Source organism: Trifolium pratense, linkage group LG4, assembly GCF_020283565.1.
Source record: "Trifolium pratense cultivar HEN17-A07 linkage group LG4, ARS_RC_1.1, whole genome shotgun sequence".
NCBI lineage: Eukaryota > Viridiplantae > Streptophyta > Magnoliopsida > Fabales > Fabaceae > Trifolium > Trifolium pratense.
Window position 1 is genome coordinate 26259891 of NC_060062.1, and position 20175 is coordinate 26280065.

The window sequence follows — 20175 nt, forward strand, 5'->3', positions numbered from 1 at the left end:
CAAAACTTTTGGAAATTATGTGGCGGTGATATTTGGAAAAAAAAAACAAAAACCTTGTGGCTTAGGAGGGGGTACTTTCCTACGAAAACTTAATGAGACAAATATTTTTCTTATTCAGAAGTGTGATAATCGGATTTCCATTAAAGAGTTGCATCTCATTTCTTTGTGTAATAATGTGCATAAAATGATGTCTAAAATATTTGCTAGTAGATTGTAGTTTTGCCTCAATAAATGTATCTCTTCGGAGTAATCGGTGTTTGTTGAAGGGAGATCTATCTATGATAATGGTATTGTGGTCATGGAGGTTATCCATGCTTTGAAGAGACGAACTACAGGGAGGAAGAGTGAATTGGCGTTGAAATTAGTAAGGCATATGATAGAGTGGATTGGGGGAATCTTAGAGGTGTACCAAAGAGAATGGGCTTTGGTGAGAAGTGGTCTGGATGGGTTCAAATCATTAGTGATGCTGAACAAGAAAACCTTGCACAGATCCTAGGGGTTCGTCATACCGACAATTATTTGGGTTTTCCCTCTATCATTGGGAGGAGCAAGAAGGAATTTTCTCGTACATCAAAGATTGAATTTGGAAGAAAATAAATTCTTCAGGCGATCCTGTCTTATACTATGAATTTTATATTTTATCATCCATTGCGGTTACCGATATTGAAATAATATGTTGAATGACTTCTGGTGGGATGGTGGAGTTAATAACAAGGGGATCAGGTGGTTGGCTTGGGATAGATTGACTTGTCCAAAGGCTGTTGGAGTTTGGGTTTATGTAACTTTCAAGCGTTCAATATGGTCATGATAGCTAGGTAAGCGTGGCGCATCATCCAATATCTGGATATGTATTTGGTGTTTTTGGGATATTGTCTTCTCGTGAAGGAGGTATGGGGGAAGGTTGCTCAAGGTTGTTTAACATTTAATATATCCCCTAAGTTTTGCAATGTTAAAGGTTGCTAAACATTTAATAATTTTAAGATAACACAAGCTTAGACCCCTTTTGAAATTAGGGAGAAACATTCGATCAAGCAACTGTGACAAGTTTCTTAGATGTACTAGACTTGATAAAACTACAAATCCAAGTATATAAATGTGAAAATTATACTCCATCAATTCCTTAATTAAATTACATACTTAACCAACTGCACTAGAGCACTTCCAATTTTCAAAAGATGAACACCATAGGTTTGTCTTGGAAAATAAAAACAACCAAATAAGTAATAGGGAAATTTCTTAGAGAAAAAACCAAGAAGATTCTATAAATAGGCAGACTTTCTAATTAAGATATTTTCAATATATAAAATCTACATTTATTAACCAAGTCATTGGGCTCAAGTGGTTAATGAGCTTCACCAAAAAGGACGGATTTCAGAAGAACCCGGATTCGATTCTTGTGTGGAACAATTTATTGGCTAGGCTTTACTTACCGCGCGGCCGAACTCTGGACTATTAGGGCCCTTTTCCCCTAGGAATCAGAGAGTTATAAATCAAAAAAAATAAAATCTGCATTTACTCAAATGAAGAAGCTGACATTAATGGTCTGTTGGGTTCAATGGAAAGAAAGTTGGATGAAAGAAAATTACGAAAACCAATGAATGAACATTGACTATAAAGTAGTCTAAGTTCATTCATTGGTTTTTGTAATTTTCTTTCCTCCAACTTTCTTTTCATAGAACCAAATTGACCCTAAGTGGCACCATAATTTTTGAAAAGATACGTAAGCTACATCAAATCAAAGACTCATTCTAAATAATTAAAATTAAGTTTTATTTTAATTAAGGGTGGCAAACCGAGCCGGGCCGACCTGTTTAACCTGGCATTTTTGTGGGTTGAGACAAAGTTTTTGGCTCGGTGTCTTAAGTTGGCCTGCCCGTCTAAAAAGCAGGCGGATTGGCCCGCAGCGTATTTATAATTTCTTGAGCTTCTCTTTCATTTAATATGTTATATGTTATTGAGACTCGTCAAGATTAACGGTCTGTGCATTTTTAACCCCATAAAAAAATTTCAACTCTGTTGCAGCTCATCCCAATATGTTAATGTACCTCTACCATTGGAAACATATAAGCAGTGATGTTATTTTAACTCATTTTCAAGAAATGGATGATAAACAATTTTCATCGTAAATGTATTGCGTCAAAAAATATTATTTCTCATTTTCAATATAATTTATTGTATATCCGTCAAAAAATATATAATTTAGTGTATAATTTCTTTGATATTTATTTAACCACATCATTATTAAATATATGGATCCGTCACTACGAAATAAATAAAATTTGATAAAAAATTATTTTACTTGAGAATCAAATTCAACCTCTCTGAAACAATCTATCTTAAAAAAATCTTATTAACTACTTGAGATTTAATTTAATACTACTAGTTAACATGAATAAGTCAGAAAAATGATGTGTCAAAAAAAAGTCAGAAAAATGATAGTATAGACTCTGATGTGATACGTGTACGGATGACTTTTATTAATGATATGTTTTTATTAATTAATAATCATGACATGAGAGCAACGTAAATGACTTTTTTTAAAAAATTAGAATTTTTGAACCAATTTTTTTTAGAACTTATGCAAATAGCTTATATATATATTATTATAAGTTTGTCAAGATAGTTTATGATAAAATAATTTATAAAATTATAAATTTCACTACTGTGAACTTATAAAATAGCATAAAACCTAATTTATATTACATAAACTCTAAAAAAAAGTTGGGTCAAACGGACTATAACATTTTTTTTTTCACAGAGCAACATTAATGACTTAGATCCTACTTTTCAGGGATTACTATTTATTTAAACATTTTCTCGTCATTCATCGACTATATAATTATGTAGCAGTCCATTCTTCTTTTTTTTTTAAAAAAAAAATAGTTTATTTACTAGAAATTTTACTCTTAAGATAGATGAAATGATCAGGCTGTTCGAACCTCCGACCCTTACATATTTTTCTTTGATATTTTTTTTTATTAAATGTTCTGTTCTTCATCTACATATTAACAAGAACATTTTTTTTACTAAGAACAGAACTTTTTTTTTTTGTTAATAAAGAAAAGCTTCTCTTGAAATATTATATAAACTAGTCACTATGTCCGTGCGTTCGCATGGGTCAATAATTATAGATCGATTATATTATATCTCTTTTGGCTAATAAATAAAGTAATTCATACGCGTAAAAACCGAAGATATTTATTGTCTAATTTATTTCCACCAACTTACTTAAACATGAAAATACAAACAATCCTACAAATTACGGAAAATTTATTTATAAACTACCTTTGAAGTGGTATTTGTAAGGTTTTCGTTATCATCAACGATTAAAATCTTCAAACCATTTCTCAATGTGAGTCTTGACACAACAATGTATAACTGACCATGTGAAAATACTGATTGCGGAAGATACACTCCAACATTTTTCAGTGACTGACCCTGACTCTTGTTAATAGTCATGGCAAATGAAACAACGATAGGAAACTGCCAACATTGAAATTTGAAAGGGATTTTGATATTAGATGGTGTTAAGGATAATCCGGGAATAAAAACTTTGTCGCATATATTGCTTTCTGATATTATATTTCCTTCTATAATAAATTGTCTCATCTTTGTAACAATCAACCGAGTTTCATTGCACAACCCATGAGCTGGATCAATATTTCTCAATAACATAACTGAAACTCCAAATTTCAATATTAACTTGTGATTTGGAAGGCCCGAACAGACAATTGTATTTAAAAACTCGGGAGTGTGTATATCATCCGGCTTGTCGAAACCAGAGTTATCATTATTTGGAGAATCGTATCTCAAATGTACGTTCTCATCATCGTCTATCAATAACAACATGTACTCATTAATCAAGTCAACAATTGAATTTTTTGGAGTCAATATGACTCTATCATGAAAAAATGAAGGATGTTTCATATTATCTAATATAGATGGATATATGACAGTAACAATCGAGGCAATAAGATCATTTGAGCTTGAAATCAGAACATCATCTGGAATACGCAGCGTGATGTCAACATCATCTCTGTCTTCAATACTTTCATCACCAATTCCCAAAACTCAATCTGACAAGATTTTCCTTTCATGTAGATCCTGACCAACACTACCATGCAAAAGTCTCATATTAGTGGTTAATGTTAATACTTCACAGTGATGCCAAATTTTGGATGAATTAATGGTAGCATTTACAACTGCTTGTCTAGTTCCTTTGTGTATGACCGATAGAATTTGTCTAAAATCACCACAAAATACTACAACTTTTCCCCCAAAATGAATGTATTTATTGCGCTCATCATAAGGTGTAAGAACATCCCTTAAGCTGCGATCAACTACCTCAAAACAATGTTTGTGCATCATAGGAGCTTCGTCCCATATAATGATCCTTGCCTTGACAATCAATTGGCTAAATGAATGTTAGGATGAATAGTTCAAGTAGAGTATTCATCCACATTTATGGGAATGCAAAACATGAAATGTGCAGTTCTTCTGCCAAGTAAAAGCAGTGCTGCTACCACTTGATGCAACATTTAAAACAATATCGGCTCTTTATGTAATATCTATAATCTATAACAATATATAAAGAGGATAGGGGAGTTTGGGCTGACTTTTTCTTTGGTTCATTTTGCCCTTAACTTCCTTTATGGTTTTTTAATTATTCCATAATTGCCCTTAACTTCCTCTAACTACCTCTTTTTTATTTATGGTTTTTTCATCTATATCTATTCTATCTATAACAATATATAATAGGGAAGTTTGGGCTGGCTTTTTTTTGTGTCCATTTTGCCCTTAACTTCCTTTAACTACCGCTCTCTTTTTTTAATGGTTTTTTCATCTATATCTATTATATACTATATATAAAGAGAATACATGAGTTTTTGTGTAGATTTTTCATAATATCAACATTACCCTTGCTTTTTTTTAGTAGCAACAAAAATCTTTTATTAACAAACTTACAATAACATAAAGCACATATTTTTTTAGCAGCTAAAATCTTTTATTAACAAACTAACCATAACATAAGACATATCTTTTTTTTTTGTACATAAGTTAGGCACAGACAGGCGCGGAACGCCTAGATAAACAAATAAAACATCATGTCGAATTTTTATTATAAATATATATATATATATATATATATATATATATATATATATATATATATATATATATATATATATAAATCGAACCTTTAATAAATACGGGTCCGCATATATTTTCAAATCAATTAAGCACTATCCTACACGATTTTGTTTAATAATCTGACTCTTTCAATTCATTTTTTAATACTAATAATTTCATGGGTAAATAGTGTTATACCCCCCTGCAAAATAGACGAGTTTTGCGTTACCCCCCCTGCAAAATATTTTTTTGAGATTACCCCCCTGCAATGTCAAGATTCTTTGCGTTACCCCCCTGGCTTAACAAGTGGGCATATGACATGGAAGAATCTTGACGTGGCATGACACGTGGAAATTAATTTATTTTTTATTTATTTTTAATTGCCAACTCATTAATTAATGTGGGTTTTTAATTAAAAAAATGAAAAAAAACTTAAAAGTTGTTATATTTTTATGAACTTACTTAAAAGAAAGTTTTTTTTTTTTTGACTAAAAGTTGTTATTATATATATAAAAAAATTCTTATATATATATAATAACTAATAATAGAGTAACCAACAAAAAAAAAACGAAGATGAAAAAAAAACAAATAATAATAATAGTAACAAAAAAACTAATAATAATAATATTATTATTATTAATTTTTAATAATAATAATAATAATAGTAACCAAAAAACTAATAATAATAATATTATATATTATTATTATTATTAGTTTTTTTTTCATCTTCGTTTATTTTTTGGTTACTCTATTATTAGTTATTATATATATATAAGAATTTTTTTTTATATATATAATAACAACTTTTATATATAAGAATTTTTTTTTTATATATAATAACAACTTTTATATATAAGAATTTTTTGTTTTATATATAATAATAGAGTAACAAAAAAAAACGAAGATGAAAAAAAAAACTAATAATAATAATATTATTATTATTAGTTTTTTGGTTACTATTATTATTATTAAAAACTAATAATAATAATAATATTATTATTATTAGTTTTTTGGTTACTATTATTATTATTATTAGTTTTTTTTCATCTTCATTTTTTTTTGTTGGTTACTCTATTATTAGTTATTATATTTATATAAGAATTTTTTTATTATATATAATAACAACTTTTAGTCAAAAAAAAAAAAAAACTTTCTTTTAAGTAAGTTCATAAAAATATAACAACTTTTAAGTTTTTTTTTCATTTTTTTTAATTAAAAACCCACATTAATTAATGAGTTAACAATTAAAAATAAATAAAAAATAAATTAATTTCCACGTGTCATGCCACGTCAAGATTCTTCCATGTCATATGCCCACTTGTTAAGTCAGGGGGGTAACATAAAGAATCTTGACATTGCAGGGGGGTAATCTCGAAAAAATATTTTGCAGGGGGGTAACGCAAAACTCGTCTATTTTGCAGGGGGGTATAACACTATTTACCCTAATTTCATTTACCAAAAAAACAACTATAATAATTTTTTTGATGATAAAACTATAATAATTCTAATAGCTATGAATTCCCATTTTATTTTTTTTATTATTGATGACAACAAATTATATGAAGTTTTTAGTAGTGGATTAATATAGTTTTTATAGTAATTGAAGACCAAAAGAAAGCAAATATCGGGAAAAGTGAAGATACAAGGACTAGAAGCAAGAAAAGTGGAAAAAGCAGCAAAAAAGGGCAAAAATGTAATAGAGCAGCGCACTATCGTACCCACGATGAGTCTCAGCGTGGCGCGATGAGAAGACGGATAAAATAGAAGAAAATCTGCTAAAAATCTTTACCATCGTGGCACGATGACTTGTCATCGTGACACGATGATAACTTGAAAAATAAGCAGAAAATCTTGAGCAAATCTTCCAACGCACCACGATAGGATCCATCGTGGCCACGATGAGACGAAATTACATGCCATCGTGGCCACGATGGGTGCGATGGATGCGCAGAAAAGCCCAAAACCCAGCTGTAAAACTATAAATAGAGCCTTCCTCCTTACAAATTATTCATTCCAAAATATTCCAACATATTCAAGAGTTAGGAGAACTCTAAGGAAGAGGCAAGGAGGCCAAGGAACTCCAAGGCCAACAAGGTTCTTTTCTTTCTGTCTTTGTAATTTATTTTTCCTAGGTTAGGTGGAGTCGAGAAACTCCCTTTTTTTTTTATAAAACATTAGCGTGCAAAGGCATCACATGATAACTATGACATCCCAACTATGTTGGCACCCCATAATCATCACCTATCATTTGCAGCACCCTAATAAATTTATTAGAAAGAAAGAAAAAAGAGACAAACTTGGGGGGACTAGACCAAAACCCAAGGAAACAAAAATACAAGGACCCTGCCACTACCTCATTAAAAACCTTTCCTGGAAAACCCCAAGAAATAAAACCAAGGATAAGGGAAAAAGAGTGCAATGGATTTAATGAAATCTAAAAGACTGAAGACCCATTAAATTACTAATATAATCTCCTTGAACACTAGGCGGAACATTATCCCACCAATAAAAATCATCAACATTGATGCCTAAAGCAGCTATTTTATCTGCACAACAGTTCCCTTCAAAAATAAAATTCGCTAGAAGGAGTGGTTGAACCTCCGACCTTGTGGTTAACAGCCACACGCTCTAACCAACTGAGCTATTCCAGCTTCTTATCAAATTTCTATAATATTTATAAATTCAGTTATTTCTATTTCAAACTTTTTTGTTGTCTGGTTTTAGTTATTTTAATATTGATCACATTAGAATAAAATCTAAGGACCTAGTGGATATCACATAGGAAACAAAGCTAGTAATCCCGACTGAATGACAGCATATTAGGGCCTACATGAAACCATTAAATTCAGTATCTGCCGTCTTAGTATAGGATTGGAAAGAACGTTAATTTCTACCTTGCAGAGTATTCATGTGGGTCCCCAGGGTGAAGAGATCAAAGTTTAAACGAAAAAGTGGAGCTCTGAATAATGGTGTCTAAATAATGTAAAGGTAACCTTTAACTAGGCTTTGTAAAAGCTTGTAATAGAAATAGGAACATATATTGCTTCAAACCTATTTTCAAGAGTCTAAATCCTTAAAGAGAGAAATAATTGAGCCACCAAGTAGGAGTAAGGGAGGGATCCGATCACACTTACTAAAGTACCCGCAAAGATACCTTCTTAAAACAAACAAAGCGAAAACAACTATCCATATTCTTAAGCGAAACTAGTAACCTTGACACAATCTCTGTGGAGAACGATAAACTTATCACTTTATTACTTGGTAGCGATTTTGTGCACTTGCAGAACCACCGTCAATTATCATAAGAAAATTGACCCACTTAATTGTCCTATGAAATGTTGCAAAAAATGAAATTGATGGTGCTTAATTGTCATTTGAAAATTTTCCTATTTAATTGATGATAATTGATTCCACAATATGATGTTTATTACCTTGATCATAATTTTTATCATAATTGGTTTATATGCCATAATGGTTGAGACACTTTATTCACATTAAGTGTTGTGGGTTCGATTCCAATGGTAGACACATTTATTATTTATTTTTTAATAATAAAGGTATTGAAAAAGTTGCCTCCAAAACTACATATGCAAATTAGGGTTACCTAGTTGGATATTACAACCATTATATATAAGAAGATTTAATGCAAATGGTAACTAACGCACAAAAGATATTAGTTAAATGTATAAATTCAAAATTTTTGTCTTAAAAATTGTATATTCAAACATTTTAAAAATTTAAATTATGATTTTGCTAATGTATCTTTTCTTTTATTTTTCTTTAGAATTTCTTAACTAATACACCCGATGCACTGGTTATCAAGATCATAATTTCTTTTGACAAAATGTTTTAGAGCATCTTCGAGTTTTACTTATTTATTACTGTATTATTTTTTTATCCGACCGAGATAATCTTATTTTAAACTATCATATAGTAAATATGGATAACTCTTTCAATAAAAATTCAATAATTAAATTGTCACATTATATAGTAGTTCAGTACGTATTTAATTTTTAAGGTTGTTTTTGTCTAGTGGTGAGGGATTTGGGTAGTATGTTATAGGTTCTTGGTTCGATCTTCAGCTCATTGCAAACCCAAAAAAACTAATAAATATATTACATGCAATAGAATTTTTTTTTAATAGTACTTGTAACTACTCTCTCTGTCCCAAAATATAAGAAAAAATTGGTTAAAAAAATAGTGTATTTTGTTAAATATTTGGACTAAATACATCAACTTTCTTTAACCAATTTTCTCTTATATTTTGGAATAGTGACAATAAATTATCAAGCAAGAGCATGCTAGGACCTGTTTAATTTGTAAAAATATTTGTAATTTTTATTTTCTAAAATTGTTATAGTTTTATTTATTAACAAGAAAAAATAAACTTTTAAAGTGAGTCATGTGATGAAGATGAGATAAAATGCTAACAGAGATTATGTTTTTAGAAAATAATGAAAATAACTTTTTTTTTGAAACAAAATGAAAAAAAAATTTGATACCTTTTTTTGGGTACATTCATATTTTTTAGTATTTAGTACATTTTGATACTTTTATTGTTTTAAAAAATGTAAAACAATTGTTCAAGTTTATTTTTTATTTTTTGTTTGGACTAATATTTATTAACAAGTAAAACTAATATAATTTTTTAAAAATGAAAACAACAATATTTTCGTAAAGTAAAATGATCCCAATTTTCTCTGTTTTTTTGGTTTGAGGGGGTGTTAGCTTAGGTGAAGGATAATGGACACTAAAACTTTGACTTTGGGGTTTTGGATTTGGACCAATAATTAAAGAGTATAAACATTTGAAAAATTCTCTTCCCTCATGTTTCTCTTGTTGTCCAGAAATTCCATTTTTATCCTTTTCTTTTTTGTCAAACCATTTTTATCCATATTAAAAAACTTTGAAATATGTTTTTCGATGTTTTTGTAGTTCAAATACTACTTTAAACTGTAAAAATAATTTGGAAAATGCGTTTCGAAGTTTTTTATCATGGGCAAAAATGAAATTTCCAAAGGGAGAAGAGAAACGTGGGGAGAAGAGAATTTTTCTAAACATTACCATGAGCATCCGAGCCTTGATTGTCTTGTTATTCAAGCTCAAATTTCTCCTTTATTTTTCTCTTTATTCTTATATTGTTGGAGTTTTATCGGTGCTTTGATTTTGGTTTCCCTCTTTTTATGATGAGATCTTCTTTTGCCATCCTACCTCCTTCTCGCTCGCCCTACACATTTCGATTTTTACCCTTCCGCTACTTAAGTAACAGACGTTAAAAAAATGTCATCCGCTACTCCGCTACTTAAGTAGCGAACGATATGAAAAACAAATTTGATAGGATGATTTTGGATGTATCTTCTACCTAATAGTGGACAGGTGTATTTTTATCAACTGATAAGATGCGCGAAGCAATGAATAAGTTGACAAAAGAAAATTACTTTCATAATTTGCATCTCAATCCACAACACACTTGCAAAAATAACATTAGCAACAAACCTAAATTCTTTTGTAGACTTATAACTGCACAAAATCTAAGCAACCACTTCATTCCTCTCAATGAGTATTCTTCGCACCGCCAGCCAAGCACCTCCGACATCATCGTCGGTGATAGAGAGCTAAATCCTTTCGAGACTAAGAACTAGAGTTCTACACTAAAAACTAAGAAAAAACATTAAAAATTAACTAAAAATAAAATAGAAATTTCAATATTTCATTGATTCTAAAAATAAAATAGAAAATTCAGTATTTCATTGATTCTAAATGTGACGATGATTATATCCTTTATCCTTTATATATTAAAACAGAATACACTACTAACAATAATTAAGCGTCTAAACTAATCCAAAATCCCGCGCATACTCCTTCCACTTCTTTCTTCCGATAAACAAACAAAACATATTACTACTATTAATTCTTTCTAATTAATTGTCGCTAACCCACCATCCACCAACCGTCCATTGTGTTACACAGCCTTCCAAGTTCCAACACCTCACAGTGTTCCTTCCAAATAAAAAATTTGTTATTGTGTGACAAACGTGAGCAATAATAATCTCATATAGGAAGTTGTTTCTTGGCTTTTTTTTTTTCCATAAAAAAATTGTTTTAAATATGAAGTTGATTCATGTAAATATATCGTTTTTTAATTTTAAAAATAGCTATTTTTAAACCAAACTTATATTTAAACCAAAATCATTTTTTAAACAAAAATAATAATCTTATTAACAGTATACTGACTTCATTCCCTTTCATAAGATACAATTGAAAAATTGATATATTTGGTTCAAAACAAGTTTGATTAATAATACTCTCTCCGTCCCAAATTATAAAGAAAAAATCACATATTTTTTCCCAAATTATAAGGGAAAAATTATTTTCAAAAATATTTTTTCCTTAATCTCATAATATATCAGCGGTGCTATATGTTACGAAACATTGACCTACGACGAAATACAAGAATACGCATGACTTGATTTGTTGGTTACAAACTCAGACAGTTTTTTCATTTATTTCTTTTATATATATATATATATATATATATATATATATATATATATATATATATATATTTCACTTTGTCCCAGAGCTCCTTTCAAAGTCATCTCTCTTAGTAACCATCTCACCAATTTTGCAGTCAGAGAGAAAACTTGTAATTCTTCTTCACCACTTAAAAATATTTTAGAAAAAATGTTTAAAATATCTGATGTTTAACACTTCTCCTTTATCACAAAAACGTGTTGTGCTCTATGACTGGAAAAACATTATAGTATAATATAGAAGTGGATGAAAGTACTGTATTTCTTTTGGAATGAGGTTTGGGTCAGTATGAGCAATTTCATGGAGAGAATGAACTTGAATAAATTCTCATTAGAGGGGTGTATTAATTGAGTTGAGGTATGACCATTGTTCATTGTTGGCGCAATAGCCTTGGTTTCCCAAACGAAAGTTGTTGGCTAATTGTATCAAAGGTTTTTGTCGCACACTCACACCATCAGAAGTGATTATGAAATAGCGGTGCAACAAATCAAAGAGAAAGAAGAGAATAACAGAGCGAGATGCGCGCTTCGTATATTTCGCTATTTTATCCTTCGTGTTAATAAGCATTTTCCTTAATATATTAAGGCACAATACTATTCTAATCACTATTTCCCTACAAAAGCTCCAATTAATCCGCATAAATCAATATTCACTTTTTAAGAAACTTATTTTAAGAAAAACACAAAAACTCTTCTCAAGGCCGCAACTACATGAATGTTTCTAAGGCCTATAATTCATTTTTTTTTATAAAATCTTTATTTTAGTGTCAAGAGAAGTTTGAGTTGACCATCACATGATAGAAAATGAAGTAGATCCAACACATGTTTTAGAATTTATATTTTGTGACTTAGAATCGAGTTACTATTTTTTATTTTATTTTCATATAATATAAGGAGTTGCTATTAATCTTTTTTATTTTCTAGCATCACATATGTGTATGTCACGTTCTTAAAAACTCAGCCTTATTAAGAGTTCAACATAAACAGAGCATTCTTCAACATATCCTTGCAAAGTAGATATACTTCTTTGTTTAATTAGGAGTTCAAACAAAAACAGAGGATTCTTCTATATATCCTTACAAAAGCTAGAATTTTTTTTGCTCTATACGTATGGAATAGCCCCCCAACATTGGTACCGGGGGAAATTGAATCCGAGACATCGAGAGAAACACATTTCAAGGTCCCAAGTCAACACCACTATAACTCAATTGGTTTATCAATAATTTAGTTGTTACTTTAGAAGTGATCTCAATTTGCTTAGAGGAAAGTCATACCAATTTTTTATAAAAATATGTCCATCATTTCTTATTGTCAATTTCTTTTCAATTTCTCATTGGTACGACGTTTGATTTTCCGTCTTGTTGTGGTGTTCGTTTATTTCATATTGAAAGATCAACTTCAATCAATTGCAGATTCAATCAATGATTTGGGCATCATCGTTGCAGATTCGGAAGCATAGACATTCGAGTGACTTTAAATTTATCATGTTAATTGTAGGTAGTTTGCCGTTGTATGCTATTAACTTGAATGTTGTGAGTTTGTTCGCAGATTCATCCTTTTTGTTTTTAGCGATGTTGAATTTGTACTTGCATGTACTCTATCAATTATTGGAATGAATGAATATCTTTATTATTTTTAGAAGAAAAAAAATCCTATCGGTCGGATTTGACACGCAAAGAAATACTTAGTCACACGGACCAAGGGGCAAGGGTCCCCAACAATATCATCGGTTCAAGTTCAAGCTATCTTAACAATGCTTCTACAGTTTGAACAATTAAGTTTAAATTCATTCTTAAAGGTACAACCATTATGAATCTATGATACGGTCAATGAAGTATCCATGTGATGTGCTTGCTTTGTCTTTGGTTGTAGGGATCAGTTATAAAAATTATGAAGGCTGAAGAACTCCAACAATGGAGATTGCAAACTTTAAATTCTCACATATACTATATTTTTTTAAACGGCTAAATTTTATAAAGAACGCAACTGAGCATAAGACGAGCACAATATGCAAAATCAAGTCATACAAAAACTCTTCACAAAGGAAGAATTCCAACAACACCAATGGCAAATCCCTAAAACTCTTACAACCATCCATTGTGAACAACTAAAACAACAACCTATAACAATAACAAAAACAACCCCCAAAGTCAAGCAGAAGCAGATGCATCATATACCATCGCCAATCCTACTCTAATTCCACATGAACCAAAACGGCAGCCCCGAAGCCAAGAAGCATCCAATCATATTCGGATATCAAACCAAACCTGCTCAAAAGAAACCATCATCCGACGTCGACACAAGAAGCAACCACGACGGGACACGAAACTCAACCCGAAACCAAAGCGCAAAAGCAACCACGCAATGAACGGATAGAGGAAGAAACAGCCAACAACCTCAAAGGACAAACAAATCCAAAACTAATAACTATGGCGTAAATGCATTTAAATGTACTTAAATTCGCATACATTAAGTACATTTAATCATTAATATAGTTAGCTACAAGCTGCTTCCTAGTTTTTTTACTTGCAAAAGAATTTGCAGGACCTCCACTATCATGTGGAAAAGTACAACTTGCACTATAAAGAAATCCACCACCGAGATGTCACAACTTATAACAAAGCAACCTGTTGGGAATAATGCCTAAATATCTTTTTTGGAAGATTTTATATTTAAATATAGTTTAGATTTATATTTGAAATAATATAATATTAGGGTTTATGATTTATATTTCTGTTTAGAATATTTAAGATTTGTTTATAATTTATTATAGGATTAGTTTTGTTTTAAAAATATATGTGATTTGTTTTTATATAGCTCTATATATAGAGCCATAAACATATGAATAAAATAAGAACTTTAGTATTCTTCATATAACCCTATATTTGAGGAGAGTTTTCTCCCTAAATTTATATCTCACCAAATTCCGCAATACAAAAACACAAAAAACCATATCAGTGGTATCAGAGCGCTAAGGTTCAGATCTGTGAAGATGGAAGAAGGAGAAGATGAAGATGATGATGATGAAGAAGAAGATGAAAAAATCAACAGAAACCCATAACCAAAAATCATAACGACAACTACATCTTTATATGTTACATGAAATATGCACATGTAACAACCCATAACCAAAACCAAAATCAATACATGAAAAGTATGATACCTACACATGTATTAATAACCCATAACCCATAACCAATACATGAAAAGTAGGATACATACACATGTATTACAAAACCCAAAATCAATACATGAAAAATATGTTCATGTACCATATGAAGATGTAGACGACAACAACAACAAAAACAAAATTCAACATGAATCTCAGGCTGGATACAATACAAAGATATTCAGTCAGGGAGGAGTGTTAAACAAAAACAGCAACAAAGAATGTGGATGAACAACAACAACAAAAATCAACATGAATCTCATGCTGGATACAACACAAAGATATTCAGTCGAGGAGGAGTGTTCAAAAATGTTTTTTCAACTCAAATCTCATGTCGGATACAACACAAAGATATTCGGTCAAAGAGGAGAGGCTTGAAAAACAAAAAAATACAATAAAATTTCAGCGCAAATCTCAGATTGGATACAACAAAAAGATATTCAGTCAAGGAGGAGTGTTGGGAATAATGCCTAAATATCTTTTTTGGAAGATTTTATATTTAAATATAGTTTAGATTTATATTTGAAATAATATAATATTAGGGTTTATGATTTATATTTCTGTTTAGAATATTTAAGATTTGTTTAGAATTTATTATAGGATTAGTTTTGTTTTAAAAATATATGTGATTTGTTTTTATATAGCTCTATATATAGAGCCATAAGCATATGAATAAAATAAGAACTTTAGTATTCTTCATATAACCTTATATTTGAGGAGAGTTTTCTCCCTAAATTTATATCTCACCAAATTCCGCAATACAAAAACACAAAAAACCATATCACAACCAACATGCTCATATCCATGAAAAACCTGTTGAAAATATAGCAAGTGTGAGTTTGTGGAAATAGTCCCACATTGGATAGAAATGTGGTGACTTGAACATTTATAAGTGGGAGAATCCACTCACCTATCACCTTAAGGTTTTGGGTGAACAAGTGGTGTGTCTCCCACAAAGCTGTGTTGCTCAAAAGAACAAGTGCCACAAAAGTGAATGCTCCTCGCTCGACCTTCCCCCGATTGTTGCGCTAACAAATGGTATCACGAGCCTTTGGTTTCAAGAAAGGGATCGGCTTACTTGTATCGAAAAGTACCCCACATGGTCATGGGTAAGTGTCCCACATGCGGGTAAAAGAGTGTTCCGTTGAAGTGAGTCAATGGCGGTACAAAGTGTATGTGGAATAAAGAGCTTCCACTTGAGCAGAGCATTGTGGACTCACACTTGAGGGGGAGTGTTGAAAATATAGCAAGTGTGAGTTTGTGGAAATAGTCTCACATTGGATAGAAATGTGGTGACTTGAGCATTTATAAGTGGGAGAACCCACTCACCTATCACCTTAAGGTTTTGGGTGAACAAGTGGTGTGTCTCCCACAAAGCTGTGTTGCTCAAAAGAACAAGTGTCACAAAAGTGAATGTTCCTCGCTCGACCTTCCCCCGATTGTTGCGCTAACAAAAACATCTACCAGAAAAAAGTGCAATGGATCTTTCAAATAGCTTATAATAACAACTTTGCTTCAAGTTCTAGTTTTTTATTTTCGGTGAAGGGGATCGTGAAGACAATCACTTCTCAAGACCTCCATGTAAAGACTGAGAAGTCATGTGCTCAATTGTATATATCAATTATTCAACATAGTCAAAACTACTCGAGTCAATTACAACTTAAATCGATAAATCAAAACAATTCCACAATTACTGTGAATTCGGCAAACAAATTCTCCCTCTGAGCTCATACGCTTGGTTGAGAGGATGATCGTCAACAAATACATAGGTAAAACCTTCATCCCGCAACAGATACGGTTTACGCCTCTGGTTTTTTTTTTTTTTTGACGAACGGTTTACGCCTCTTTGTCAAAGAGAACTTATTCCGACAAGTCACTAGTACAAATATGACATATTACACATCATGTTTACATCTGACGAGCATATGTCAGATGTAAAACGCTATATGGAGTAGCCTTTTCATCTGGCTTCAATGTCCACAGATGTGAAAAATAAATAGACAAGACTTTTTACATCTGACTTCAATGTACCAGAAGCATAACTAAACGCGGTGGTAATCTTGTAATTATGGTGAAAATTATCTAAAAGATGTATATATCTGGCCATATTTAGCCACAGATGTAAAATGTTAGGTTGAATAAAAAAAATAAAATAATGTTTTTGGAACAAAGTAATAGTGTATCTGATATATCTCTCTCCCAATTATCAAAAGAAAAAACCCAGCAACACCCACAAAACCCTCTCACCTTCACGAAGAACACCCAAAACCCAGCAACCTTCGCACCCAAAACGCAGCAACCCGCTCGTAGCGCCGTCCTCACCTTCGAATGAACCATCTCCCAATTATCAAAAGAAAAAACCCAGCAACCCACAAAACCCTCTCACCTTCACGAAGAACACCCAAAACCCAGCAACCTTCGCGAAGAACACCCAAAACGCAGCAACCCGCTCGCAGCGCCGTCCTCACCTTCGCAAGAACCAGCGCCGTCCTCTCTCTCAACTCACCACCAGCGCCGTCCTCTCTCTCACGAACCCTAACTCCAAATCGAAGCTTAACTCCAAATCGAAGCTTCTCTTTCTTTCTCCGGCCTCTACTCTCACGAATCGAAGCTTGTTTTTCTCTCTCACATCGATTCAGGTACTCTTCTTTCTTTTTTAATCCTTTTTAAATATTTTCCTTTTCGTGATTTCTTTGTGTTTTAGCTCTTACAATTGTTACGTGGTTATGTGGTTTTGATGGGAGATGGGTATGATTATGGTGGAAGTGTGTGGTGAGGAATTTGTTTTCACGCATAGAAGAAGGAAAAAGTCTAATTTGTGTTTTCTGTTCTCTGTTGTCTCAGTTTGTTGGTTGCAAAATCTCCCTTTGTTCTGATTTTTTCGTGGTTTGTTACTTGGTTTGTTACTTGATTTCTTTGTGATTTCTTTCGTGATTTTACATGGTTTGTGGTTTGTTACTTGGTTTTAGCTCTTACAATTGTTTCTGCTGCAATTGATTTATGTTTTTTTTTCATCTGCAATTGATTCATTTAAGTGATTGGTTTCCCATCGGGTACGAAACCAATACTTTAGTTGGTGTTACCATGTTTTTAACTTAATTTCACAACATAGGTATGGATCATAGTTGGATGAAAGCTAGTAGATTAAGTGCCGAGTTTGAACGGGGAGTGATTGAGGAATGCATGGTTATCTTATGCGGGAGACCGATGGAGAGGTTTTAAGACACAACTCACGAGAGAATATGTTTCAAGGCCCAAAGAGGATCGCAAACCTCCATATGTGAGGTATACTTTTATTAAACCAGATGTATGGAAACAGTTTTTGGCGTCCCGAGATACCCCTGAATTTAAGGTTAGTAGTAGTGTTCTTAAATTTAGTAATCTCGGATTGGTAGTAAGGTATTATGGTTTAGTAGTAATGTTCTTTGTTCTGGTGTTAGGAAAAAAGTGAAAAGGGTAAGGAAAAAGTGGCCAACAATTTCCACCCCCATAGATTATCACGTGGAGGGTATGATTTGCTTACGGAGACTATGATTGCTGAAAAGATGTTGTTGGCAGAGAGCGGTGATCGTAGTCCATCTCCACCCACCCGTCATGAAAGCTGGAAGAGGGCACGACAAACAAAAGATGGTTCGTACACATCAACGGCTACACAAGTTATTGCCGATAAAATTGTAAGTTATAAACTTTTGTGTTACTGCTTACTGCATCACTGCATTATGCTAGCTTACTGCATCACTGCATTACTGCATTATGCTATCTTGCCGATAAAATTGTGTGTTATAAACTTTTGAAGAATAGAGGTGCATGGTAGCTTTACTGTGATCATATGCTGTAGATTTGTATCATTAGAAAGACGTTATTGGTACGATTGATATGTATCTGACTTTGGTTAATATTTTAAAATTCAATTAACCATGTATCTGACTTTGGTTGATATTTTATAATTGAAGAGATGTTTGCTACTTCCTAAATTGGGAATCTGCCAAGAGTAATGAACTTATTAAGAGATGGAATGTGTTCTTAGCAAATAGGAAAAATCAAATAGACTTGTGACTCTTGGTCTGTTTTTGTGATTCCTGGTCTGTTAATTATGAGTAACATGTGTGATTTGCTACTTTATGATGTATGTATGATATATGATATGATGTTTGTATGTTGCATGCTTCATGTGAACTTAGGGTAGTGACATTCTTTAATTTCCATTCTTATGCAGTGAATAGGACTTTTAATTTCCATTCTTTAATTTCCATTACTGCTATCACTGCATCACTGCTATGTTGACTTTAGCATCACTGCATCACTGCTATGTTGAAATGTTTCATTTCCATTCTTTAATTTCCAGCTGCACACATGTCACTGCATACTGCTTACTGCATTATGCTTACTTTTTTTGTAGGACTCTCTAGTTGAAGAGACGAAAAAGGGCAACTTTGTTCCAATCGGACGTGATGATATTCTAACAGTGCCCCTGGAACAGCTGGGCATGGTGGCCAAGTTCGTGGTGTTGGACGAGGTGCTACATTTAGCAATTATTTTGGAAGGGCTTCACGGTCATCATCGAATACAAATGTCACTGAGCAGCTCTCACAACTAGAAGAAAAACTTAGAGCTGAATTTGAAGAGAAGATGGTTGAAGAGCGTCAATTGATGCAAAAGACAATGATGGAGACTCTTAAATCTGTCGGAGTAAGCTCATTACAATGTTTTGATTTAGTTTTGGAGACTCTTAAATCTGTCGGAGTAAGACATCTTTTGGAGTAAGCTCTTATTTAATCCTTTAGTTTTGATTTACTTCACTTGCTATTCATTCTTTCATCACCTCATTACAATGTTTTGATTCACCTCATTCTTTCACGTGTACAGTGGGCATTGGCAATTAATAATTATGTGTCCTAAGGACAATGTTATAGTTTGTCTTTGATCATGTATATTGTATATGTATTGTGTAGTTTCCTGCATTATGTGTAGTTTTCTGCAGTGACATTTGATCATGTATATGCATTATGTGTAGTTTCCTGCATTATTGTTCATTCTGTGTAGTTTCCTGCATTATTGTTCATTCTGTGTAGTTTCCTGCATTAGCTGTTGATCATGTATATGTATTGTAGGTGTTCGATGATCCCACGTCATTAACCGAGGAGGAGCTGTATGAATTGCGAAACAGCTGGGCAACTTGTTTTCTTGACCTATACAATCCCGAGGTAGATTATGATGTTGCCGATGATGAGGCTTAGGAGCTAGCTAGGTTAATTTGTGTGATGTTACAATGGATTCACATTAATTAGGATGTTTTGAATTGTAATGACTTGTATTTTGCTTGAATGTTATAACATTTTGGAT

At 32.1% G+C, this 20175-nt stretch overlaps 2 protein-coding genes and 1 non-coding gene across 4 annotated transcripts in view; 1 reads left to right on the forward strand and 2 right to left on the reverse strand.

Annotated features, from left to right (window-relative positions):
* LOC123920960 (immediate early response 3-interacting protein 1-like) overlaps positions 1-20175 on the forward strand; it is an 85280-nt gene extending 65105 nt beyond the window's left edge. The window contains exons 1-3 of one of the 2 annotated variants that reach the window (XM_045973325.1): positions 17990-18184; positions 18273-18506; positions 19944-20175. In XM_045973325.1, coding sequence (XP_045829281.1) covers positions 18363-18506; positions 19944-20069 — 270 coding nt within the window. In that variant the 5' untranslated portion in view covers positions 17990-18184; positions 18273-18362 and the 3' untranslated portion in view covers positions 20070-20175. Of the gene's footprint in view, positions 1-17989; positions 18185-18272; positions 18507-19943 lie in introns of those variants that run through there. The other variant, XM_045973326.1, reaches the window with a different exon arrangement.
* LOC123920477 lies at positions 3271-4365 on the reverse strand. The gene is made up of 2 exons (XM_045972740.1): positions 4169-4365; positions 3271-4048 (listed from the first exon to the last, which is right to left on the reverse strand). Exons 1-2 carry the CDS (start codon positions 4363-4365, stop codon positions 3271-3273), a joined length of 975 nt encoding a protein of 324 aa, XP_045828696.1.
* On the reverse strand, positions 7708-7781 carry TRNAN-GUU. The gene has a single exon. It is a non-coding gene; the product is annotated as a tRNA-Asn (tRNA).